Source organism: Episyrphus balteatus, chromosome 4 (assembly GCF_945859705.1).
Source record: "Episyrphus balteatus chromosome 4, idEpiBalt1.1, whole genome shotgun sequence".
NCBI classification, from domain to species: Eukaryota; Metazoa; Arthropoda; class Insecta; order Diptera; family Syrphidae; genus Episyrphus; species Episyrphus balteatus.
In genome coordinates this window covers 66289866-66317189 of record NC_079137.1, presented here as the reverse complement: position 1 = coordinate 66317189, position 27324 = coordinate 66289866, and the positions used below count along the sequence as shown (strand labels likewise).

Below are 27324 nucleotides of genomic sequence, written 5' to 3'. Positions count from 1 at the left end.
CTAAAGTAATAATAATAATTCTCAACTTTTCCCAATACTCACACAATTTTGGCTATTCTCGATTCTCAAGTCGACTCGAATATCACGATTTAAACTTAAAATTCACACAATCATACCTCTATGAGCAGAGCACGAACGAACGCTCTGCTGTGCCGACTTCAATTAGTTTACATTCACTAACAAGACGTTGGTTTAAAAAAAAAGTGTTTTGTTACTCAAACCCCCACGTATATTTTCCCCCTTCAAAGATGTGTTTGTGTATTGTAAAAGTTAGGTTTATGGAATAAGAAACTAAAACAACAACAACAAACCAGCTCCAAACCAAAAACCTATACACACACTTTAAGACCCCCATAGGTTCCACACAAACATCGAAGACCGTAGCAGGCTCCAAAGACACACAGAAAAATAATAATAAGAAAAATAAACCGATCGTCGTTATACTCGTTGTTGGTCGGTATAGCTCGATCGGTTGGTTGTTTCTTTTCAAGAGAACTTCAGTCTCTTCAGTTAATGTTTATACCTTCATTCGTTGAGCACGACTTTTCTGTGTTGTTACTGGGAAGGGATTTTTTCTTCTTTTTTTTTGTTTTTTTTTTATTTCCTTCTGTGACCAGAAAAAAAAATATATTGCCTTCGTATGTTTTGATCTCGAGTTTCTTTCGATAATTAACCAACAAAAATAAAACAAATTTGTTACTTAAAACTGCTAAATAAGCAGAATATATCGTTTAAGGGTGTGCAACGACTAGTTAGAGCTTAGTTTTGACCCTAACTTTTACAAGATTTTTGTTTCGTTGAGTTTAAACTTGAAGTTCGGCTTCAATTTGCGTCACCTTACCTCGAATACTTTGGCTAAAGTTCTAAAAGTTTACTTTTACAATTTTGATTCTTAACACCTGAACGCGTGTGCTGATTTTTATTCAAAGCGTTGTGTTCTAAATCGAAAATCATAAACTGAGATCGTTTTTAAGTCGAGTTTATATCTCAATTGGCGACATAGTTTTTTAGGCCAGCGTTACACTGAATTCTTGAAAGTTCTTAATCTATTAACCTGAACGCGTGTTTCACGACTTGTGTCACTTATTTAAAAGAAAAATTAGAAATTATTCCAAGAGAATAATGAAATAAATTAAAATATTTTTAAACCAAGTGTTATAATTTGTTTGAATAAACAAAATTACAAAAAAAAAAAAGTGTGTACTTCCCCTTAAACTATGGAATACCTTCGTATATTAAATGCCTTCGAACAAACCTATTACAATCGGATTAAAGAAATCGAAAGGGTTGCAGCCGCCGCTGCGGGCTCAAATCATCGATTAAGAAGCATGACTAGCAATAGCAGCCCCATGAGCAGTAGTAGCAGTAGCAGTAGCAGCAGTAGTAGCAGTAGCAGTCCGCCGAATCATATGACAATAAATAATCCCTATCATTACCATCATCATCAACACCCGCATCACCATCCTGCGAATAGGGCGGCCCATTTAAATGGTCATCATAGTAATGCAACAAATGTTGCAAATAGTTTACTATGGCAACCTTGGAGGGATTTTACATCGTCAGCAGCGGTAGCTGCTGCTGCAGCAGCACATCATCATTTTTATCAACAGCAACACCATCATCAACAGCAGCAGCAAATTCAACATCAGCAACACCAACAACAACAGCAAAGTTTGCAAAAAGGTTCGTTTGGTTAAACATTTTTTTTTTTGTCCAGAATAACAAAATCAGTTAGAATAGAAGATTTAACCTAATTATTTTGAATGAAAAGACAAGGTTAATTCACAATATGACGTTATATTTTGACTTTCTATTGTTTTTTTTTTATATGAAACTGATTGTTTTGAACAAGATTAAAGGGTAACTTTTGGATTAAAAAATTTTTAATCTTGTTTGCAGTGAATTCATGCAAATGCGAGAAACTAGTTTGACAAGTTAAATTGGCGGTTATTAGGTAAAACCGCATATAATAAATTCGAGGTTAAAGATGATTGTTAGAATTTCAGAATGGAAAAATTTCTGAGATGAGAATTTTTTTTGTGAGAGAATAAGAATTATGTTTAATTAATTGACTTGCACAAAAATAATGATTTATTGAAGCAAGAACTTAGTAACACTTTAGAAAAAGTATGTTTTTCACTTTTGTTTAACCTACACAGTGAATAGGTCAAGAATTGCTTCGGGAACTTTAAGGGCCAGTTGCACAAACGTCATTTATCTCTTATTCAAATTTTTAAATTACTGATTTCTGTGGATTAAGTGTGGTTTCAACTCTGGTTTAAGCATTTACTTGGCTTTTGGAACATTTATTAACCTTTAATATTTTGAAACCGAGATAAACCTTAGTTATAACGCCGATTTAGAAAAACAACAATTGATGTACCACGGTTTAAATAATTTTACAACTATGCCTTATAAAACAAACATGATTTCTGCAATCCAGAAGTAATATTTCGAAAAAAAAAACTGCGATTTTTGTGCAAATCTAAGCAATTTCTTCAGCTTTTTGTGTCACTAATACCTAGCGGCTAATAGTGATTACTGATTACCTAGTAACTATGTTAGGTATTAAAATTCAGTTGCTTTCAGCAAAGTATTTTATTTCATCAAAAAATTAGGTAAGCTTTCAAGTCTTAGTAATGTAACAGCTTCTATCAAATCAAACAAAAACGTTCGATAAAAACCTTAACTTGCACGCAAGTTGCTTGGCTAGTAATTTTCGCCACCTGCCCACTTTAAAAAATAATCCATATTTACTACTTAAGTACTAGAATTTGCACGTATCACTGTAAGGTAGCTGCATTTATGTTATGTGTTAAGCTTACACGATAAGCGATAAAATTTTCTTAGATTTTCTGGCTATTTGCGAGAAACTAACTTGCTCTTCACATTGGTTCTATGAAGTTCCAAAGTGTCAAAAAGACTGTCTTTTGCGTTAATCTTAGTTAAATAAGGGCATTAATAGATAACAGAGATTTTAACCTGGTATTTGGATTTTATAAATTTACTGAATTTGCTTACGTTACGTTTTCACTTCACCTATCAAAATTTAGTACTTACATAGGTTCATATATTATTTCACAGAATTTTGAGTTTCTTGTTTCTTCAGACTTTCCCAGAAAACATAGTTTAAAATAAAACAATTCTTGTTGAGGTCTTAGAAAAAATGTTAGATTTGTGTTTGCGCAACGAAACGTTACAATTTGTGCTAGTCACCTTTTCACACCTGTTTATGTGTTGACATAATTTGAAAGGGTTTTCAGAATTTCAAAGTGTTTTTCATATATAGAAAATGTGCCGATATGAAAAAAAAACTATTGTTTGTAGCACTAATTTCAGAGAAATAGCTGATACCTACTAGACTCTCTCTTCCTTAAAAATATTTTTTTTTAAGTTGCTCATTAACCATCCAAAGCTTTTCATTCATTTATTGCACTGTAAACAATTTTATCAAAACTACCTTACCTACGACTATTTTAATCTAATGAATGATTTCTTTGAAATTAAATTGTAGGTACAATAGCTTAACCTACTCCTAAGCGAAACATTTACGCTTGAGCAAGTTTTTAAGTACCAATCAGTTTCACAGTCGAGTAAGTGGAACTAAAGTGATCGGTTTTGAAAACTAAGTGATAAAAATCTTGCCCTTTGCTAAATTAAACCATTTTTAAAACTGGTAAAACTATTTTATTCAAGCTTTTTTAAAAAAGAAACTTGTCTCTATAGACATAATTGTGACTTAAATTTAACCATTGCTTGACTTCTTATTATTTAAATACAAATATTGCATGAAACTTAACCCCAAAATTAAAATTTCATAAATTATGTCTTTCTATTGAACATTTTTGATTTTATTTATTTTTTTCTTAAACATAATGCCTGTCATCACACCATTTAAACGATAAACCCATGACATAATCGTATAACCATAAAATTCCAGTTAAAAAAAATTCTTTTGAAACAAATTACCCATCATTTTCGTTGATGATGATTATAAAAAGTCGCCACAATGTCTATTCTGACTCAATGGTATGTTTGACTTCGATGTTGGACGTTTCGAAAATCATATATTTTTTATTATTGCTAAATAATAACCACGCGGTTGGTTATTATCGATATATTGTTTGTATATTACTCACACTTTGATATTCGTTTCCGTTTTTTGTTTGCTTTTGTTTTTAACGCGCGAACACTTTTTCAGAACCCATGTCCCCATTTTTTATTTTCATATATCTTTTTTGTTTTTCCATTATTGTGGCGCATGCAATAATTAAATAAAAAAAAATTAAATAAAATAGAACCATCGATTGTCGTCGTTAACCATATGGTTCACAACACTACAACAAAATCATTATAGAGTCGATAATTTTCTGACTCAACTTTGACAACTCAATCAACAATGAAATTAAATACAACAAAAAATAAAAAAAAAAAAAACATTTAAAGCAAACAGGTCTGCTAAAATGGTAGCAAAATGAACGAAAAAAATAATAATTCAAATAACGAACAACACAAAAATTATGCAAACTTTCTCGTTTTATTGACACGTACTTACGTACGTTAATAAAAAATGTTCGACGAATTTATGCGGAATTTTGTGTTTGATATTTTATTTTGGATAGATTCGATGATAAAATTAGAATTTTTGTCTATGTTTGTTCTTTTTTTTTGTAAATTTTTTTTCGGATGGAAAATTGAGAGTTTAAAAAAATATTGTAGTTCTAGAACATTTATATTTTTCTGATTAGGCGAAAATAGTTCGTTCAATGATTAGAAGCTTGAAAGATTGACTGAATTCCTAAATGAAAAAATTTGCATCACAAACAGATCTGATGCAAAGATTATGCGATCCACAAAATGCGTTCTGTCATATTAGAACAAAATCCAAAATGGCTGCGGTGTTTAAGCTTAAATACCGCAGCCATTTTGGAATTGTTCTCATCCTAAATGAACTTTTGCGCTTACATCAGAGTTTTGATAGCAGTTTTTCAATCGAACTAACCTAGGTAAATTTGATAACTCTTCTTTACGGTTCCTGGAATCTAATTTATAATAGGAAATTCAAATGATAATTTGGAAGTAAATATGAAAGCAAACTTTGGACAGTAAAGCAAATCTTTATATTTTTTTAGTTTATGTAAATTTTATAGAATTGTTTGACAGGTTCTTTATTTCAATGATGGTATTCAGTAAGTGCCAGATTAGGATCAACTTTAAAAGTATAGTAAGTACTTATTAGATAAGTGTCCAATATTAGCCTTGACTTGTTGGCGATGGTAAACTACTCCTAAATAGCTGATCTAGTACATTTACTACTGGATTATGTTCTGCCCGAGTAAATGGGAATCGCATTGATTTCGTTAAAAATGTGTTCCATGGAAAATCGGTTAGTAATGTACTAGTTGTTCTATTTCGCCTCCAAAGGAAAAGGGTTTAAAAAACGTAGGCCATATTCTTACACATTGTGATTTAAAAGTCATGAGAAGATGATTAATAGATCTAGTACAACAAAACGACACATTATCTTCTGATCGAGTATTAATGAATTTGTAGGTGTTGTACTAGATTTCTACTGATGAGTAGTCTACCACCTCCATACAAATGTCAAAAAGGATGTTTCACTGACACACTCTTACCAGCTATCTACGTTCAGCTTTTTTAAAATTTTAAAATACAAACTAAAAAATTTGCATTGCCCTTCATCTACTACGTTAGCCTTCAAAAAAATTCTTTCATTTCACATTGATATTCAAAATGAAAACATACTAAACAAAAAAAAACCGGCTCAACAAAAATTCTATAAATAAAATCTTACGCCTCTCTTATCGGCAGCGTGACAAGACTAAAATTAAACAACACTCACTGAAAAAAAAACCTTCGTAATTATTAAATTAATTCCATTTCAAGCGATTCTTTTTTTTTTTTTTGAAAACATTGCAAAATAGCCGTATATACAAAAGTATTGAAATGACATTTGCTTTAAGCAAAGTATAATCAGGGTTTGTTCACGTAAAATTTGCATAATTTAAAAATTACAATTTGATTGAAGATTAAAATTTATGTTTGTATTATAAATATTTTGTCTGCCCGGTGTTGTATAGTGTATTGATGATATAGGGAAGGGAGTGAGGTTTAAAGGGAACATTGAATGGAGTGGCAAACTGGAATTAAATTTTGTTTGTCAAAAAAAGCAACCATATTGCCCCCCAACGACTTTTTAATTTTCTATTTTTAGTGTGTTTTTGTGAGAAAAATATTTTTGCTATTAAAACTACTATCTTGTTTATTATTCAAATTGAATGAAGAAAAAAAAAGATTAAAACTAGTTTATATACCTATTTTGCAAATTGAATAAAATATTTGTTTTTACTATTTTGAATTGCAAACTACTTTTACATATTTTTTTCTTATTAATATGAAACGGAAATGTGGCGCCATTGTGAATGAATTTTAACTGTCAGATTGAATGATTATAATAAAAGATTTATGGATTTTTAATTAGATGTGGCAGACGAGTAGGTATTTTCTGATGTTGTTGTTTTTTTTTTTTTTATTTTACCATTTGACGTAAAACTAATGACATACATATAACTAATGAGAATGACATATAACTGAATATACTGACGATGTCAAAAAGATAATAATTGCAAAAGGGTTTATTTTTTGAAGGTAACAATTTGGAGCATCCATCGTCACTGTTTTTTTTTTTTTTTTTCAAATGTCAAAATAAGTTACAAGAGATTGTGCACTCAGTTTATCTGTCAATTTTTAGTTGCATCTAGTACTTTGATTTTTTGAAAATTGTATTCTTTCCTCAGTTTGATTTTGGTTATTTTCTGAATGTAAAATAGATACGTGGTTCAGGCAGAAACGGGACGAAATTGGTAAATATTTTAAAATTTTGTATGGGTTTGACAGTTTGTTTACAAAATTTTCCATTTTACAATTTGTATCCAGAGTTTACACCTTTGCATGAGAGTTAAGTGATTAAGTACCTCTCTTTTTAAAATTGCATGGAAACTTATAAGAAATGTAAACACTGCCTTAACAGCAAAGCAAACCCTTCAAGCAAGAAAACGGAGTTCAGAAAAGACACTCTGACCTCCGACGGAGAAAAGCGGGGTTGCACTCACACACTTGCAACCTCACCTTTACCCCAAAGAATACTGCTTTGTCTGTAGTACATCATCTTTCTACAATAGGACTTTTAAGCAACCCTTCAAGCAAGAAAACTGAGTTCAGAAAAGACACTCCGACCGAGAAAAACGGGGTTGCACTCACACACTTGCAACTTTTTGTGTATGAGCACAAAGTCGAAGGAGAAATCGTGGTGAAAAAACCAATACATATAAAATCGGCTCCGCGGTGATTATAATTTCCATACTAATTTGAGCCGCCTTAGGACCCGTTTCGTAGTCGAAGTCGGACTCAGCTCCGCCTAAGGCGGAACGGATTCGAACCAAGGTCGGACTCGTTTGCTTGAAGCGAAGAAGTGGTCAAACGTCAAAAAATTCGTTAATTTTTTTGTTGGTTCTGTTTTTATAGATGTATATCTAAATTTCTAACTCAGTGGCTATACGGGCAAGTTTTGCCAAGCAAGTAGCAAATTATAATTTTAATAATAATTATTGACACTCTTACTAACACAATCAAAATGTTGCTTCTTGCTTGGCAACTTGCATGCTTATTTTGAAGCTGGCAGGGGAGTAATAAAGTTGTAAAGTTCTGTTAAAAGAAACAATATTTTTGGCCAATTTGAACATGCAAGCAAGTTGGCATGCAAGTTGAAAGGTAATTCTTTGCATGGCAAAAAGTTGCACGTGTGGCCGCGAGGTAATGTCAACAAAATACACATCGTAAGGCACGGCCTAAATCGTAGCTCATAAGATCTTTGCAAGTTATTTGTTATTTTTGAAGCAATTCATTTACATATATGAATCTTAGCTTGGGAAAATGTGGAGTTTCGAAAAATCTACTAATTTTTGCAGTAAGTTCCCAAAATTCTCCAAACTCGCTCGTTAAAAGGAACTAACTCTTTCCTTAATGTTATGATATAATCTACATTTGAAACAGTTTTTTTTTAAGGTCTTCTACTTCGACACTCAAAACATAAAAAGAAACATGTACCAAATAGTGTGTGTGTGTAGCATGCGTATTTATTTCATTAATCGGGACAAAAATCGAACGAGAAATAATGATGACCGGAAATGTGTAATAAAATTTCGTATCCAGTTTCTCAGTTTTACCACCACAAAAACGACTTATGGCGACGACTACGACGACAACAACACGAACGGGACGAAGACCGACCAAAAACCAAACCAAAGTCTCGACGTAAGATCTCTTCGTTTCCTCTTTTCTCTTTCTTTTGTTTTCAACAACAACGACTGCGATGATGATGATGACGATCAACAACGACGATGCGCCGGGAAAAAGAGGTTTTACGTTGCGTACCGCACCGCAACGCCACTCTACGTTCATCCCTCTTATAAAACGTAGTATACAATACCTACTACAACAGTCAGTTCAACTCAGAGTGGAAGTGATAGTAGGCACCAACTTTTTGAACGTTCTTCTCAGAGGCGCACTTCATTTTCTTTTTATCTTCTTCCGCTCTCAACTCTCAAACCCTCCGCTTCTTCACCACGACGATATTGCATATATATCTTCCCCAGAAACATGGCTCCTCTTTCTAGCCCAAGTCTTCTTTTCTCTTCCGAGATAAATTATATTTCTTCTTTTCTTATGTTGTTTTCTGCCTTTTGTCGGTTGGATCTTATGCGCGCGCGGTTTATCTTATTTATTGGTCACTACGTGAAATACAGAAGCTGTTTGGTAGGTTCTTGTATAGTTTTTTTTTTTTTTTGAGTTTGTTGTTTCTTTGGTAACTCGTTTTTGGTCTTTTTGTTTTTGTTTGTTACTCCACTGTATAAGTCCGCCGAAAATACGGCGACGACGCTTGGTAGAACGACGACGACGACGGGCGTGTATCCAATTTTAATTCAACAACTTCTTTCAATTTTCAAGCGAGGGACATTCATTCAAGGGAACGCAAATGCGATTAACTCAAGCTTGTGTTTGGTTTTTTTGAGAGTTGTTGCTGCAGCGCAGAATGAAGTGTTGCAGAGACCTCTCAGAAAACTTGCCTCTTGTATCTTGTGATTGGGATATAAATTGCTTTTGCGGGGCAGGCCTAGGGACGACGACGATGACTGTCCAGTGTCCGATGATGGTAGTTCTGTTCGCGGCAGCGGAGCAACATGAAAACGAACATAAGGTCAACTACAAGGCCGTTCTTTTTTCGGTTGAGCATTAAACAAAACAAAAAAAAAACAATCAAGCAAGCGAGGGAGGAGCACGCAGCGTGTGGAGGAGCCCTTGAAAGCAGTAGCTCCATTTTAGAACACTTTTATACATTATATTTATGTATTTTGTTGTTTTTTTTATAATGTTTCCAAGGAATGGGTGTTATGTCGTTGTCCGCACGCTAACTGCTGCTGTTGCTGCCTGACTTTTTTTTCTATACTTGATCTTCTTCTTGGAAAAGGGAAATCTGAATTTTTATTGCTGCAACCGTAGTTTTTTATGTTCTTTGAATTAGTTTTGAAAAAGAATATATAGATATATTTTTTTCGGTAGAAAGAATTCAAAGACGCGACATACTTATGAAGATAAGAAAAACGTACCATACAAATACGTGAGATGTGGTAGTAATTTTAAGAATGAAACGATCAACTTTTTTTTAGTTTCTTGTTTTTTTTTTTTTAAAGCAAAAAAGAAATAAAAAGAAGATACATTATGCGTGAGCAGATAATTGCAATCTTTGGAATTCTTTTAAGGATTGAGGTCTCGCATTCATCGGTTTTAAATTCCAAAGAAGTCGTTTTGGATGGGTTGGAGTTTTTTTTTTGTTTATTTTTTTTTTTTTTTGTGGAACATCTGCGCGGTTAAAATTTCAAGCATTTTGGTTTTCTGAAAAATTGTTTCTCAGAACTGTTTGATTAATTTTTGCTGTTTGTTTACTGTTTTAAGACTGTTTTTAAGACTTTTCCGAGTTGTTTTTTAATGGAATTATTCAAAAATAAAGTTTTCGTTGGGCGCCATTTTAAGACTCTTTGAGTTTAGACTGCTTTTATATAAAACTCTATTCATGATCTTCAGGCTTTTTTCAACTAGATAATTATTACTTCAATTTGGAATAAAATTCTGTTGGGCGCCATTTAAGAAAAATATATTTTTCCGGTGCCCCACTTTGATTTTAGATTTTCGGAAGAAAAATAACGTTGGGCGCCATTTAAGGGGTTCTTGAACCACATATATCTTTTACGTTGTTTTGAAATAGTAAAACGAAGATGACGGTTTCGTTGGGCGCCATTTAAGAGAAAATATTTTAAACTTATGAAATGAAATTATCGTGTTATTACTGTGGATATCCTCTTAGACTGATATGTATAAACTAGTTTTTCGCTCCTTAGCCTAACATATATACTTACAAAGTTGCGTTGGGCGCCATTTTAGTGACCTAATTGTTGATTTAAGATGCCCTTTTATGTAGTACAAACAATTAAGCACTCTGGAATGATTCTTACACTTTTTTAAGTATATAACAGTTTATCTATTGACATCCATAAGAAAAATAAATCACGTTGGGCGCCATTTATGGGTGAAAATCTTAAACCAAAGAGTTTGTCATTGAAATGACATGTGCTATAACATATTTAGTACTCTAGATAGATTTTTAGACTCTTTTAAGTATTTAGTAGTTTATCAATTGACATCAAATAAAAAAAATAATAAATCACGTTGGGCGCCATTTAAGACTGATAATCTTAAACCAATGAATTTTGTCAGTGAAATGACATGTGAAATTCTATGAAAACTGTTTAGAATTCATTTAGGTAGCATTTCTTTTCTTTGCCTTAGATTTACAAAATTAATACCGCTTTGGGCGCCATTCAAGTAAACTTTTGGTGAATTGAAAATATTTGTATAGATGCTATAGAAAATAATCTTAGATTTTTTGACATTGATATTCAGAGGAAAAAATCTCTAATTTCATATCAAGTATATTTTTTTAGGGTTTGTCTTAGGTATTTAGAGATGAAATCACGTTGGGCGCCATTTAACGAAACAAATACCTAACAAATGAAAAGATGTTTTTTTTTGTGGGGCAGGATTGACAAAATGCTTTATATTCTTTTCATGGCTTTCTGAACTTAGCCTTTACGGTTTTCACATATCTTCACAAAAAGAAATCACGCCACTTTAAAAAGCTGAGTATATATTTGTTTTTATTCAGGATTTTTCATTGAGTTCCTTGTTTTTATATATTTTATCTATTGAAAAAACTCTGCATTGAGCTATTTATTGAGTACTAAACAATAAATCAGTTGATTATGAATTAAGAGCTGTTTCAAAGTGTTTAATGCTACTCATATCTTCTATTTATTAATTCATATCAACAAATGCACTCAACAATTCTTGTTAATACATTTACAAACTATACAAAACGAAAAAAAAATTGCATCACAAGATGTTTTCTTCTTCATATAAAAATATAGTTGCATCAATACTGGTCCAACCATGAAGCCCTCTGGCACTCCATATTTACCAACGAACAAGAATTTCCCATGCAATTTATTGTTGTTGTTGCAGTTGTTGTTCTTTCCGGTTCATTTTCAATAAATACAGGTTATTTTTGTTGCTGTTGTTGTTGCAATTAATTGCACATCTTCATGTGGCGGGATAACTCAACATCCGGACCCTCAGGTTAAACATTAAATAGAAATAAAATTAAGCAAAACATAAAAACAACCTCTCACAAATTAAATAACCCAAAAGCCAAAACCAAAAAACCATTGATGGAATGATGATGAAGAATGAAATACAAAAACAAAAAGAAGATAAAAGTTACCTAGGTACCCACCAAAAATTTTGCAGCTTCTTTTGTTTTTGCTCTTTTTGTTGGTCCCTGGGGCAAGATTCAATAAATCCTCTTTCCAAACCACCTCAGAACAACCACTCATCTTTTAGCTTTTTTTATTTTTTTCCTCTTTCCATGGAGCGTTCTTAACGTTCGTTGTCGTGGTCGTCGTCGACTTTTGGGGTGTGTCGTATACAACAAGATTTTGCAATTCATGATCTTGGCATCGAGTGTATTTTCGTTGTTGCAAAAAAATTATAACGATGTCTTCCACACTAAAACCCAAACACACACGTATATGAAAGGTATCCCATTCATCTTTTCTTGCTTGGGTGAATCTTTCGTGCAGATCGCAGTAAAATTATTACAAAAACAAAAAAAATATAAGAGAAGAAAAGATCATCATCCACAAAATCTTCAACCCAAACTCGATCGCACACAAGGAACGGAAGTCATTTCGATAATTACTTGTCACCAATTCCAATTTCAATGCCTTCGATCCATGTCTGGGGCAAAAGGAATTGCATTTAAGTGGGCGCAAAATGTGATGTGATGCGTGTCTGTTGTCGTTAAAAGAGATGCGAGTTAGATTCGAGAAATATCTTTCAGAATATGGCGTGTCTAACGATTATATTCCTTAAAGTTGGTCTGTCTTGGTTATGAAAAAGTAAGGAAACAATACAAAAAAAAAATATCGAAGTTTTATTTTTGAAAGGAGCAGCATTTTTTGTATTATTTCGAGTGTGGGTTTAAGTGGGAAAAGTATTAGAAAGGATTTCAAGAAATGTAACTTGGCGATGTATGAAGCTTAGAGAGGCTTATATTTTATATGAGAGAACCTACACATGGTTTCATACGTGGAAGGAATGTTTAGTGGGGAATAAATGATGATGTTGTCAACTGAAATAAGGAAATCAGACTGTTCAAGTCGGATTAGATTGGAATACTTAGGATAACGAAGAAAGTACTATTAAGACCCTTATGTTAGATATTTGAAAAGGAACCTACAGTCATTTATATGACCAGATGAAAACATTACAAAAATAAATTGATTTGGTTATTTCTATAAATATATATAGCACAGTTGCAAAAAAATTAATTTGTATAAAAAAAAACTCAAATTTTGGACTATTTTTTTTTTTTTTACAACTCAGTTTATTCCTTTTAAGTAATTCTAATCGAAAATAACTTCTAGCCAATTACATTTTTATTAAAGAATGAAAAAATTAAAAAAACAACTCGTTAATGTCGTAAATTTGACTGGTATAAACATATTACTATAACCGATTCTAAATGGTATAAATCAAACAATTTCTTTGTCATATTTGCTTATAGTGATCAAATCAATCCTTTCTATGATATATACGACAAAATCCACTGCAGTTAATACGCTTTAACTGACTGGTGTAACCCATTCTTGTTGGATATATAACGTATCACAAGAAGCAAACAATTGAAATGTAGAAGAAATCTTTGAAAATCCGCTTATATTCCCTGTAAACTTGACTGGTATAAACTAAAAATCTCGCAAATTACATTCTATGTTATTTGTTATTAAATTTTGACTGGTATAAATACATAAATAAATCAACTATTCAAGGCAAAGGTGTTAAACATGCTTTTAATTTGTTCAAGTGGCCTTATAAGTGAACACTAATCATCTAGATGGTATAAACTGGTCTAAAGCACAGAAAATATAATCCTGCGAACCGTTTTCCCGTAAAAATATCTTATCTATTAAAATCTTGACTACATCTAATTAAAATGTGGCAATATTTCAGATACCTAATTTATAGCTATTTAATGTCATAAACTAGTCTCAAAAAATGTACAACATTTTTAAGATATTTCACATCCTTTTGCAATAAATAGATACATTTTGAATGGTATGACCTGGTATTTTATTGTCAAGCAGTGTTTTTCTTGTAAACTTTTGGCTGCATTTTACTGATAATTGGTATAAACTGGTCTAAAAAGCAAAGATACACAAATATGCAAACTATTTTTGCATATAAAGTGGCCTTTTGTAGTGAACACTAGATTTTATTTATCGCATTAAGGTCATATCACTTATTTTTAAGTGGTATAAACTGGTCTATTAGGTCCACGTATTCAAAAAATCAATTCCATCCATAGAAAACAATCTGTGTTCCACTGTAAAATTATTTTATTCAAAGGACATTGTGAATACCTTCCTGAGAAAAGAATATCTACTTTGTGAATAGAATGTCATGTCTTTCAGAATGCCTTCACCCCACTTCACCCTCCCCTTTCTGATGTTCTTCTCGAGAAAGAACATTGAAAACCAGGCAAAATAAAAATCGATAGCCATCATAAAATGCATTCCACAGTGACCAGTCATTTGGTGTTGCTCTCTGTGCGCAATCTGACATAAGCTCATACAACTTCCATCGACCAAAAAAGATGACGACCACGACTATGAACGAAGACGACGATAGCCAACCATCCTGCATTTTTTACAAAATTCATTTCATATCTTTACTGGAAAGAAGGCCGCCATCAGTTTTATACCAAAGCAAAAAAAAAATTACCAAAGGAACGCTGCCTTGCAACAAAATACAAAAAAAATAAGAAGAAGACTATACTTCACAGGAATTCCAATCCGCTTACACTGTTGCGTGTGGATTTTGGATTACAAACATAATAAATACAAAAAAAAAAGAATTAAAACAACCTTCGCAAAACGACTTTGCAGAAAATACTTATTGGTTGAGAGGGCATACATTTTGCAATGGTTTTGGCCTGGATAAGAGGTGAAATTCCAATCCTTGCACTCCTTGCGCGTTTACACGATTAACATTCCTGAGTTTATAACCCTTTGTATATTATACTGCGTTTCTTGTTTCGCATCACCTCATCCTGATGCTACTTTCAGTCAAAGAGGTGCATTTTTGAATTTTTATTTTATTTACTTTTTTTAACGATAAATATCAATGTAACGGCTGGATTCACAAAGGAACACACGAAATAAAGTATAAAAATAACAATAAAAATGAGAACACATTTCGCGAAATTCTTTTACACAAAAATGTACAATCAATTTTACTCCCCAAAAGAAGACTAAAAGTAAAAAAATTTAAAAAAAAAAACAAAAAATGCACCCGCAAGGTATTCTTTGTGGTAAAGAATTTATTTATACGATCATTTTGATATCAATCTTGGTTGGAATTTTTCCAATTTAAATCAAAGATGAATCAAAGTTGAATTTTATGGATTTTTTATTTTTGATTATGGATGAAGGTGATTTGAACATGAGGAATTCATGAGTTCAGACTTCAGAGAATAGATTCTTGGATTGAAATGTATAAATTGATTAACGGCATCTGTCGGCATTCCTATGGAGTTAATATTAAATGTACTCAAAAAACAGAATAAATACGAAGTTAATGTACAGTTCTGAATAGAGGCCTGAATTAAGTTTATATTTTAAGGTTCAGGCTTTTATGAACTGAGTACAGGCTTTTAAAAACTGAGTACAGGCATTATGTACTGATTAACGATGTACAGTATACATTTTTGTATGATTTATATACACTAAGTACTGATTTGTAAGTACTCAGTATGTAAAACTTTGTGCTCTGCACTAACATAAAAATATGTACTCAGTGCATAAGGTCTATCTTCAGTACATAAATTTATGTATTTAGTACTTAAAAAACTGAACTCTATATATACATGAAGTTTGTACTGTGTATAAAAAAATCTGTATCAGTATATAAAAGTGTACTGCTTTTAATCATAAAATAACTATGCATTGAGCCTGAAGCACTCGAGATGATGTTCATAATACATACAAGCATTAGAGTGAGAAAGTGAATGAATTATATCACTCAAACGATTTTTGTGAGTGAGTGAGTTGTGAGTGATTAACTGAGAGATTGAATCTCTAACTGTGACTTAGTGTATAAATAGGTGAGGTAATGACATTCATTGAACTTAAAACTGAGTGATTCAATTATTGGATGAGAGACTGAGTGACTGTTACTAACTAAATGAGTAAATTATTGATTTAGTTAATAAGTGAATACATAGTAGATGAGTTAAAAACTAAGTTACTCTGACTACTTAATCAGGAGTAAGTGGGTTGAGAGACTGAATGATTGAGTGACTGATATCAAAGTGAGTTAGTAACTTAACTAATGAGTGAAAAATATTTTTTTTGAAAATGAAACGGATGAGTGAGTTAGTGACTGAGAAACTAATGACTGATAAACTATGATTACTTTAATGGAGTGAGAACTTAATTCATGAGTGAAAAATAAACGTATTTGTAAATAAGCAAAATGGAGTAGATTTGTACCTGAGAAACTCAAGGATTGAGAAACTGTGTTTGAATTACTGAGTAAGTTACTTACCTAATGAGTAAGTAAAAAAAATTGAGTGAGATGATGACTGGGACAATGAATGAGCAGTAAATATATTTGAAAATGAGTGAGTTAGTGACCTAGACAAGAAATAATAATTATCAAATCACTTTCTTATTATATATATGAGCCAAAAAATTAATTAATATTAACTGAAATAAATAAAAAATATATTTTGTTGACAAACTCATTTTCTATGATAATTAATTTTAAAAAAATAAATAAAATTAAAAAACAAATTAAAAATACAAAACAAGTGATAAATTATATTTCTTTGTTTGTGATAAAATATTTAACTAATCTAATCATTCCCAAAATATTTATTCTTTTTTAATGAATAAAAGAATTTCACTAATTGGATTTTATATTTTTTAATTTTGTTTAAGCTTCTGAATTTTTTTAAGAAAACAAGATCGCACAAGATTGTCTACTAATTCTCTTCTGGTATTTTTCAATTCCATCAAAATTTCTTGTTTTAATTTATTAAAACAATAAATTCTTAATTATAAAATTTAATGAAGCTTCGATATTCATCATTCTTTAATCAAACTATAATAAAAATATTTTACTCCGAAGGAGTGTAAAACGAAGTAAGTAATCATATTTACATCTTAAATCCACATCATCTCGCAGTCATCATCATCACGTTCATCTTAAATTGCGACCTTTCTACTATCTTTCACTCATTAAATTCAAATGTGAAAATAATAAAAAAAAATAAATAAATAAATAAAAATTAAAAGGTGAATATACAGTGCTTCAGTCGCGCTCCGCCATATCGTAGTCGTCCGCGAGCCGTCATCAGTGCGCTGATAAATCTTGCTCAACTTTTTGCTCTCATTTTCTTTTTTATTCTTGGTTTTAATATATTTTTAATTTTTTATATTCATTTTTCAAATCAAATGAAATCTACTTTTCCCCTCCCCCCTTTTCCCCTTCCCCATTCTCCACTCATTTAAATACGCATTGCCAAGCCAAAGTCTTTGCGCGCCAAGCCAACCATCATCTTTGACTCCAGCTTTAAGTCGTCTTAGAGAGTGTATCTGCACACGTCCATCGGTAATGTTTTTTTTTTTTCGTATTTGTATCTGCATAGAGGTGAGGTCGAGGTGTACGAACGTATTCCATTTTTTTTTTTTTTATTTGTATCTTTGTATCTATGTCTATGCACATACAAAATCCTACCTACGTACATGGTCGCACGCGGCATTACGCTCTGCACAGCACACAAACTCTCCGAAAAGATTTTATCTGTTTGCTTTTTAAAGCGTAACTTGGTAGCAAACTAGTTTTTTAAAAGATCTTTTTTTTTGTCTTTATTTCATTTATCCACTTTTGTATTCACATTTTTTTTTTTGTTTCTTGGGTTATGGTTGTATTTTTCTTTAACTTATTGCCCATTCATTCATTTAAGATGTGTGGTAAAAGAGAACGTTAAGAGTGGGAGGGGGGAAAGGGGGGCAGAGGAGGATATCCCCAAGATTTAAAACCTAAGCCTCCAACTTGGAGAGCAGTGCTGAAAAATTGACTCTTTTATGAGAATTGTAAGTAACCTATGAAGATACCTTTATAGATACTTTTTGTATCTATATAATGTCTATGGAGTGAAGAAAATGTACAAAATTACAATTATTTTGAATATGAATCACAGAAAAACACCCACTCGGCCACTCTAGCTCTATACCACAGATAGTAGACGACAAAGACAACGAACGAAGATGAAACACGAGGAGAATTTTGTGTTGCGCGTTTTCTGTTGTTTTATGATTTGTTAATGTTTTTTTTTTTTGTGTTTTTTTTTTTTTGTTTCTAAAAATTGGTGCAGTTTTTTTTTATTTTTCATTTTTATGTGGAGAAAGGGAGATTGTTTTATGATGATTCTGGAAGATGGCTTTGATTGGGGTTATATTGTATAGTTTACTGGTTGTTGAGTGACTTCTTAATGAGACTATGGAAAAGATTTTTTTTTGTTTTCTTGTTTTTTTTTTTTACGATTGAGTGGGTGCTGATTTGAATAATGATATTTTTGAACCGATTTTGTAGGTTCAAGTGTTTTTTTTGTGTGTTTAGTTTTGTTGAACCAATTGAATTCTTATTTCTTTGATACATTTGATGCAACAAAACAAAAAAAAAGAAGTAGTTTTTTGTGTGTTTTGTTGCTTTTTTGGCATATATAAATAATACAGTAAAATAAGGAGAAAAAAGAGGTAAATCTCGGAATGAATGTTAGTAGAAATTTTTTTTGCTCAATATCTTCCTTTTGCCATTCTATAACATATCTCAAAAGTCTAGAAAAATCTCATGTCCGCTTGTCGCGATTTCAAGGTCAAATCGCGAAATGGAGATTTTCAAAATTAGCAAAAATAGGCTATGGTATTATATACACATATGATACATGATTTCAAGGTATTTTTTAATGCTGATTCCAAAAAATCTAAAATCAAGACAATCTGACGTCTCTGGAAAAAGTTATACCTGTTTTTCATCTGTCAACTCATATTATTATAACAGTTGCAAACTTACTGCCGACAAACCCTTAAAAGTTATGGTAGATGAACCAAATTTTGCATGAAGATTTTAGAATCCATCATTATTAAAAATCAAAACAATCCATTACAAAAAATATATATACCTACGAAATAATGGTATTTTTTGATGGAGCGGCAAATTTTGGGATATGCACTAAAGAAGATTCTTGTTCATCTTAGGAAAAAGTGCTAATAGGCTAATTTTTTCATTTTAATCTTTGTTTGGATATTCCTTAACTACCCTCAAAAATCTAAAAAAATCTCATGTCCGCAAGTCCTAATTTTCTTGGTTTGAAAATAAGGTGCAGATTTTAAAAGATTGAAAAACTTCACTTCAGATATTTGTGTCAGATCAACATGAATAAGGTGAATTACTTTTCAGGGATGGTCAGGTTGACTTGTTTGTGAGTTTTGTTGGAATAAGTGTTAAAAAATACCTTTAAATCATGTCACTTATGTTGGTATACATATACAAATTTAAACTTTTCTTATTAATTTTTAAAATATGCACCTAATTTTCAAACCAAGAAAATTAGGACTTGCAGACATGAGATTTTTTTAAATTTTTGAGGGTAGTTAAAGAATATCCAAACAAAGATTAAAATGAAAAAATTAACCTATTAGCACTTATTCCTTAGATGAACAAGAATCTTCTTTAGTGCATATCCTAAAATTTGCCGCTCCATCAAAAAATACCATTATTTCGTAGGTATATATATTTTTTGTAATTGATTGTTTTGATTTTTAATAATGATGGATTCTAAAATCTTCATGCAAAATTTGGTTCATCTACCATAACTTTTAAGGGTTTTTCGGCAGTAAGTTTGCAACTGTTATAAAAATATGAGTTGACAGATGAAAAACAGGTATAACTTTTTCCAAAGACGTCAGATTGTCTTGATTTTAGATTTTTTGGAATCAGCATTAAAAAATACCTTGAAATCATGTATCATATGTGTATATAATACCATAGCCTATTTTTGCTAATTTTGAAAATCTCCATTTCGCGATTTGACCTTGAAATCGCGACAAGCGGACATGAGATTTTTCTAGACTTTTGAGATATGTTATAGAATGGCAAAAGGAAGATATTGAGCAAAAAAAATGTCTACTAACATTCATTCCGAGGTTAAACCCTTATTTGACTGGATTAAAACCTAAATTTTAGAAAAATACTATAATTTTTTTAATTTAATGTTTTATTTTACAATTTATCCATAAAAAAAGCGAAAAAAAATATTCATTTCGAGAACACTTTTAAGAACATCCAAAATTGTAGTAGATCACTAGAATTTAATTATTATTTTCATGTTGTTAAACTAAGTTTATGTCTAAAAGCGAGGTGTTTCGGAAATAATGGCAATCGTAATCAGTGGACAAGTAAGACGCTTCCAACGATATCTTATTTTTGAAATTATGATAAATAGTTAAGAAGTTATGAGGGAACATTGAATATATATGTTTGTGGTCATGTGTTCTGGGATTGATCAAAACCAGCGGGCAAGAAAAACGCTTTCAACGATATCATATATGTCAAATTAGGATAAGTATTTAAGAAGTTATGAGGGAACATACATGCCAATATTTAAACCTACATGAGCAGGTTATCCTTCACCTGGTGAACAATTTCTATATAAGCTGCAAAACAAGATATTCAGAATACGTCACGTGTATCCATAAATCGAAAGTGCACAACGCCTTACAGATTGAAGGCAAGCATACTTGAATGTGTTATCTATGGAAAGCAACAAATACAGCACACAACCATAGACAAATAACTACCAAGATCGGAAACTTTCTTATGTATGTTTAATCTATGGAAACTTCATATAAAAAAATTTTAAATGATACAGATGACGTCACAGAAACAGAAAGACAAAGTATAACAAAAATCTGAGTACTGTACCTTGTATTCTTTTTATCTTGAGTTCCAAGACTGATAATATGTGACTGTGCATATTTCTTGCACTGGATTTTCTCCGAAAACACAATAAAACTAAGCAAATACAAAATGTTGTTTCTCATCGACTACAAAAATGTTCTTTTGGAGGTGACTAGATAATCTAGTACATTTACTACTAGAACTACTCCATGCTTTTATGTCCGAATTGTATTGATTTCGTTGAAAGGTTGTTTGCTAGGTCTCTTTATCGAAAACCTTAAAATAATACACACTCAGTCTTTTTCTATTTACTCATCTAAATGGGAGTTTCCATCAAACCTTAACTCCTTAGCAGCTTATAGAGAGAAAAAAAAAGAAGAAACAATTTTCCCATTACACACCTCTCGTTTTGGCATTGAAAGAAAATTATTTTTAAATGACATATTTGTCATTTTGTTCATCATCTATGGCACGCGTGACAAACAAGACCACCAACATAGACATAATGGAGGAGGATGGGAGGTTTATGACAAGCAAAAGTATTATAACAATCAAACAACTTGGATGAGACAAATAGAATTGACTAATTGGATAAGCTTGTATATACTATATAGTCCCTAAGGGCCCAATTATTTTTGTATCCGCTGATGACTTTATTTTTCCTAAATTGGTAATGTTAGATTTAATAAGGCATCAAATTGTTTGTCATCGTTTCTGGAAAAACTGAGACAAAAAGCAAAAAAATGCCTATAATTTTCTAGAGTGTTTTTTTTTAACATTGTCCTTTTATAGATTATACTATAACAGTGACAGAGCGGTGCCATAGTAATGATTGTAAAAGAATGTTTGAATTTATACCTAGAATTACTTAGAGCTTAATGAAGTTGTTGTTATTTTTATGTGTTAGACAAAATAGGGAAATGGTATTTATTGTGATTTGTGATCTTAAAGTATGGATTAAAATTCTGCATGGAGAAATGTACATACAAACGTCAAACTCTTCACTTTGATGAATCTGACGTTTGTTTATCACCTTGGAAGCAAGTACGTGAACTGCGTGAGTTATTTTTCGAATGAAACAAATCAATTGAATCTTTTCTTTAAAAAGCCATCAACTAATAAATTAATTTATTCATAAGGTAGTCATTCATCATTCTTACAATTTTGTATCTGTTAGTTTCATTAAAGCAATGGTTGTCACTTTTGACTTTGGCGGGTTTGGAAAATTTTCTATTAGTTCCGTTTCAAATTATGTTCTCCAAAATACTTTCAACTTTTTTTTCTCGTTGAATTCTATCTCAACTATTTTTCCCCCCGACCGACAGTCCTTGTGGAAATGTAAAAACAGACAAATGAACAACTCTTTTTTTATCTAGTAGTTTCTCCAAGTTAAGGTGATAACACATGCAAAATATATCTATGAATAAAGGCGTTTACACAAACTAATACTAAATGGTCAAGTTACATTTATTCTTTTACAATAGTTTTGATGTTAGATGAGGTCATAATTTTTTTCAACTCTCATGTTTAGGGTGTCGACTTATGTAGAATTTGGACTATTTCTCCACTTCTACTGTCAAAAAATGTCGGTTGTTTTTTTTTTGCTCATTTTGTTTGTTCAATTATTATCTGAGACAGTAGAAAAAACAAATTTTAGAATATAATAATTTGAAAATACTATACATATTTTCCATACTTTCTTGTTCAAATTGACGTAGGGAAATGTGTGTTATTGAAAAAAAAGAAAACAGCGTTAACTGAGTACATATGTGATATTTATTGCATCATAATGACTTAAAATAGACCTTAACAACACATTGTGCTAATGTTAATTTTTATGTCTCTCTATAGGCTAAATAAATAAACAACCGTTTTTTTATATTTACTTTCTTATTAGCCCTTTTTACCAATAAATGTGAATTGTGAATACTTATTTGCTTAAAAGGTGTATTTGAACAGATGGAGACTTGTTTTTTTTTTTGCTTTTGTTTAATTAATATTGTTTTAGTGCGCAAAATGAATAACAACATTTAAAGCTAATAAGTACGTGCGACTTTTTTGAATAAACATGTATAAACAAGACATTTGTTTTCTTCTTTTTACTAATTTCAATGTCGAATTCTGCATTTTTATCATTTTTGAAGTTAATATATCTTTTAAGAAATTGAAATTCGTATTTCTACGTTTTGAAAACATTTGAACAAAATAGGCTTAATTTTGAACTTACCTGTAGGCAACACGTACAAGTTTTGGCATGCACGTCAAAATTTACTAAAATTTATTGCTAAATACTCACAATTTGACACTTGCATGTCAACTTGCAAGAAAATTTTGAAGCAAATAGATAATTAAGCTTATTTGACAGTTGAAACTAGGAAGCAAGTTTACCATGCAAGTTTCATCAATTTTACAAATATAAATGTAATACGTATAAGTCAATTCCATGGCAAGAAATGTAGTAGATTTAATTTATTGAACCACCAGCGAGCGGTGGTAAATTAATGATACTAGGAAGCAAGTTTTCCATGCAAGTTTCATCAATTTTAAAAATATAAAGGTAATACGTATAGGTAAATTCCATGGCAAGAAATGTAGTAGATTTAATCTATTGAACCACCAGCGAGCGGTGGTAAAATTGTAAAAGTCTCCACTCTGTTTTTCTCCCACTTCGGCTTGACCCAGACTATAAAGATTTCACGAAGTTTTCATTTTTTCGTTGTCTCTTCTTATTTATTGTTGTTTAACCTGAATGATAATCAATTAAACTAAACGCGATGTTAAAGTCTCCACTATGTGTTCTGCTGCAAAACCTCAAAATAGAGAAATACATAGTACGTTCCTCTCGAAGAAGAAGATTATGTTTTGGATTCTTCTTAAGTTCCACATAAGATAAAAAAAATCTACTAGAATTTTCTTTATTTAAATGACATTTCTTCAAATCCAATTTATCAAATTTTGTAATAGATACCTACTGCTGGTTTAATCAATCAAAAAACGTTTATTAATCTACCTAACTTGCATACAAATTCACAACAATAACATTGACTTAAAGGCAAAGAACTATTAACAATTCAACCCGTCTAAAAAAACACCTACGTCGGAATTTTTAATTATATCCACATTACCTCTTTAATTTTATGTACAACTTTTATGCGACAGAGGGCGTCCGACAACAACCACGACGATCCACACGGCATCGACGACCATCTTCATTGATTGTCAAAGCGACTTCCTTGTTTAGATATATCGCAAATCTAGCCACCCAAATACGGGTTAATAAAATGCAAAATGCTTTCTGTCATTCAAAAGGAATTCATTTATTGCATAATGGAAATAGTTGCTTCACTACTTCCCCATGCCACCACCACTGCTGGTCTACCCAATGTTTGTTTTGACAGAGTGTGAGACATGGGGGACCCAATACCCATTTATAACCAATCCCTTTATACCCCTTACTGCTTGATGGTCATGTTCGATTTTTTTTTAAGAAAAACAAAATTATTATTCATCATCAACCCGCACTTGGCCGGTGGTAGATAATGATGGTAGTGGTGGAAGTTTGAGGGAGCATTATTTACAATGTAAGCACGAAATGCCCCCAACTACCAATCGACAACAACAACAAAAATACTTCTTCCGTTTTTGGCCATGGCTTAATGATGGCTGCCGACGACATGTTCCGCTCATGAATGAACTTATCTCATGGTAGAGAGGTAACATTTTTTAAAGTTGATGGCCGCCGGCGGCAGACATTTGCATTTTGTATAGCGTACCTACTGAACTGTCAATGAATGCATACTTTTCGGACACTTCCGGTTTTAATTGAATTTTGTTGCATATTAAGGAAGATGCAACCCGAAAAGAATATTTTATCAAGCTTTTATTTCTTTTGTTGTTGTGTCTCTGAAAAGATACACAAAATACAATCGGATTGTTGTGGCACGTTCTGCAAGCCATTTTAGGTCGGTAATGTCAAAATTAAATATTCATTGGCACACGCGCAATGTTTATTTAAGTTTTGTTTTGTGTTGTGTTTATTACAAATATGGGGAGGGGTTATTGAGTTATTTTTTTTTTTGTTTGTTTTGTTTTGATCTTGACTTATAAGCGGAACTTATGTCTACAGGGCAAACGGATATGGGCGACGGACATTGTGATTATAAAATAAATTAATGTAATTTTCCTTTTTTTGATACTTTATGATGAGGAAAGCACGATTTAAACTTTAAATCATAAAATACATATTTTTTTTTTTGATTGATTATGGTTTATTTACTTTTTTATTAATCAATTTGAAATTTCATTTCATAGGGTAAAGTGGGAGATATGAAATCTTGAAAGAATTCATAAAATGATCACTTTAGACCAGTTTATACCAATTAACGGATCAATATATTAAAATACTTACTAAGCATTAATTTTATTCAACATATTATGTAACCATTGTTAAAATCTTTAACATTTCAGAATAGTTTTTAACTTATTGCAATCAAAGGCGTTTAGCGAGAAACATTTTATACCAATTAGAGTTTATAGTAATAAAAACAGCTTTAAATGGTTCATTTATCATTTTTATCTCGTGCTTGATAAGCAATTAACGTTAATATTTTTATCTTATTTATGGGCACATGATACACATAAACAATGACTTATTAGTTTAGACCAGTTTTATACCAATTTACCGATATATAATTTAATATATCTATAGTAATTTTAATGCATTTAGCATTAGCTATTTTAGACCAGTTTATATGTATAAAACAACTCATCTTTTCCTCTTTACTTATCTTTTTAAACAATGCATTTATACCAGTAAAAATTAGGCATAAAAGGTGTTAAATCCATGAATCAAGTCTTTAGACCATTAAATACAAAGTAGACAAAGACAAAGAAGACTCTTTAACGATAATACCAGTCATATAGACACATCTGATAAACGTTTATCAGTTTATTTAATAATCCGCTGATTGGTCTAAAAAGCTGGAATTTCAAAAAAAATTTATTTTTGTAGATACTTTCATGTTTGTTGAAAAAAATGAAGCTTAACTGAATGCAAGGCTATCAAATTGTCATATAAAAATCAACTGGTATAAACTGGTATAATATGTTTAAAATTACATAAAAACACCAATTTTTAAAATATTACTGCATTTTTTAAGATAAAAAATCTAATAAATATCTTTTTTTCATATTTTTTCTTTCCAGAATCCCGCTTAACTGCCAAAGAACTTCCCACCACAAAATGGCGTCGTGATCGTCGAATGCGTGCTGCTTCCGAATACCAACATTCACTATCATCACAAAATAACCCATCATCAGTGGTAGCATCTGTAGCATCACCACCAGCATCCCCACCAATAATGGTCGGTCAACCGACCAGTTTGAGACCGCTGTGCGAGTCGACAAATCGAACCACATTGCCAATTATTGAAAGTCCAATTGATATGTCTGTGACATCGACAACAATGAAACCAAGAGCATCACCACCACCCCCATATAGGGAACCATTGCCGGGATCGACATTTGCCACAACTCTTGCTCGGCCAAGTGTTATAACGCAGGCACCACCAAAACGTGGTGACTCACGTGACAGTATTTTAATTTCGAATCGAGAAAATGACAATCAAAGTACTGGTAAGTTTAAAAGAACACAGAGTATTTTTTGGAATAGAATCATTCTAATCTACTCTTTTTTTTAATAGAATCTATATCAATGTGTGAAACCGTGATAGATGAACATTTCCGTCGCTCTCTAGGACCTGACTATGTGGCTCTCTTTGGCAAGAAATCCCCAGTTCCATCGACGCCATCCCCAACACCTACTCCCACTCCACCACCACCAGCAATTCAACACAATATGCAACCGATGGCATCGGTAACACCAACTCTACTACATCAGCCAGTAGAACTCCATCGTTCTACACCAACTCCACCAGCTGCAGTAGTTATGCCTCAGGCTTTGACTACAAAACCCATCTTAAGTCCAGTTAGTCCACCCGAACAATCACCACCTCATGTGGCAGCAGCTAGGGTTGAATCTCCAGCTTTGGTAGCATTAGCTCATCAAAATGAAACAACAACATCATCCTCATCATCATCCAAAACAACAACAACAACATCGACACTTTCATCAACGCCATCTGTTGATGATCACTTTGCCAAGGCATTAGGGGATACATGGAAAAAACTGCAGGCAGACAAAGAACAGAGGAATTGAATTCTTCCAATTTTATATTACAAAAAATATATTTATAATTCTTATAATCATTTAAAAAAAGAAAAATCAAACAATACTAATTTGATGGTTTTTACTTTGTGAAACTAATACTATTACACACTATTTTTAACCTATACATGGCAAAAAGATCTCAAGACAACAACAAAAAAATTACAAAAAAAAATATTTAATGTTTAGTGATAAAGGTTTTTTTTCGGATATAAGAAAAGGGAAGGCGTTACATTTAAAAAAGAATAAGACAATTAACAAAAGAAGGATAATGACAATGCTAAAAGGAATAATATGTCAATTTGAAAATCAATTAAAAATTAATATTGTTAATTAAAATGTTCTAGATGAATAAAAAAAATACTTAATTATCATTAAAA

At 31.6% G+C, this 27324-nt stretch overlaps 1 protein-coding gene and 1 long non-coding RNA gene across 2 annotated transcripts; both read left to right on the top strand.

Moving 5' to 3' along the window:
- LOC129920313 (mucin-2) lies at positions 1–27324 on the top strand. The gene is made up of 3 exons (XM_056001651.1): positions 1–1683; positions 25924–26352; positions 26421–27324. The coding sequence occupies exons 1-3, from the start codon at positions 1218–1220 to the stop codon at positions 26933–26935; spliced, it is 1410 nt and encodes a 469-aa protein (XP_055857626.1). The 5' UTR covers positions 1–1217; the 3' UTR covers positions 26936–27324.
- Positions 10599–13537, top strand: LOC129920314 (uncharacterized). Its single transcript, XR_008773240.1, has 2 exons — positions 10599–13186; positions 13259–13537. It is a non-coding gene; the product is annotated as an uncharacterized LOC129920314 (long non-coding RNA).

Excerpts from the sequence above, each read along its gene's own strand:
- LOC129920313 (XM_056001651.1), top strand. The coding sequence starts at position 1,218 with ATGGAATACCTTCGTATATTAAATGCCTTCGAACAAACCTATTACAAT. Across the intron at positions 1,684-25,923 it reads ACAGCAAAGTTTGCAAAAAG|AATCCCGCTTAACTGCCAAA; the intron begins GTTCGTTTGGTT and ends TTTTCTTTCCAG. Across the intron at positions 26,353-26,420 it reads AAATGACAATCAAAGTACTG|AATCTATATCAATGTGTGAA; the intron begins GTAAGTTTAAAA and ends TTTTTTTAATAG.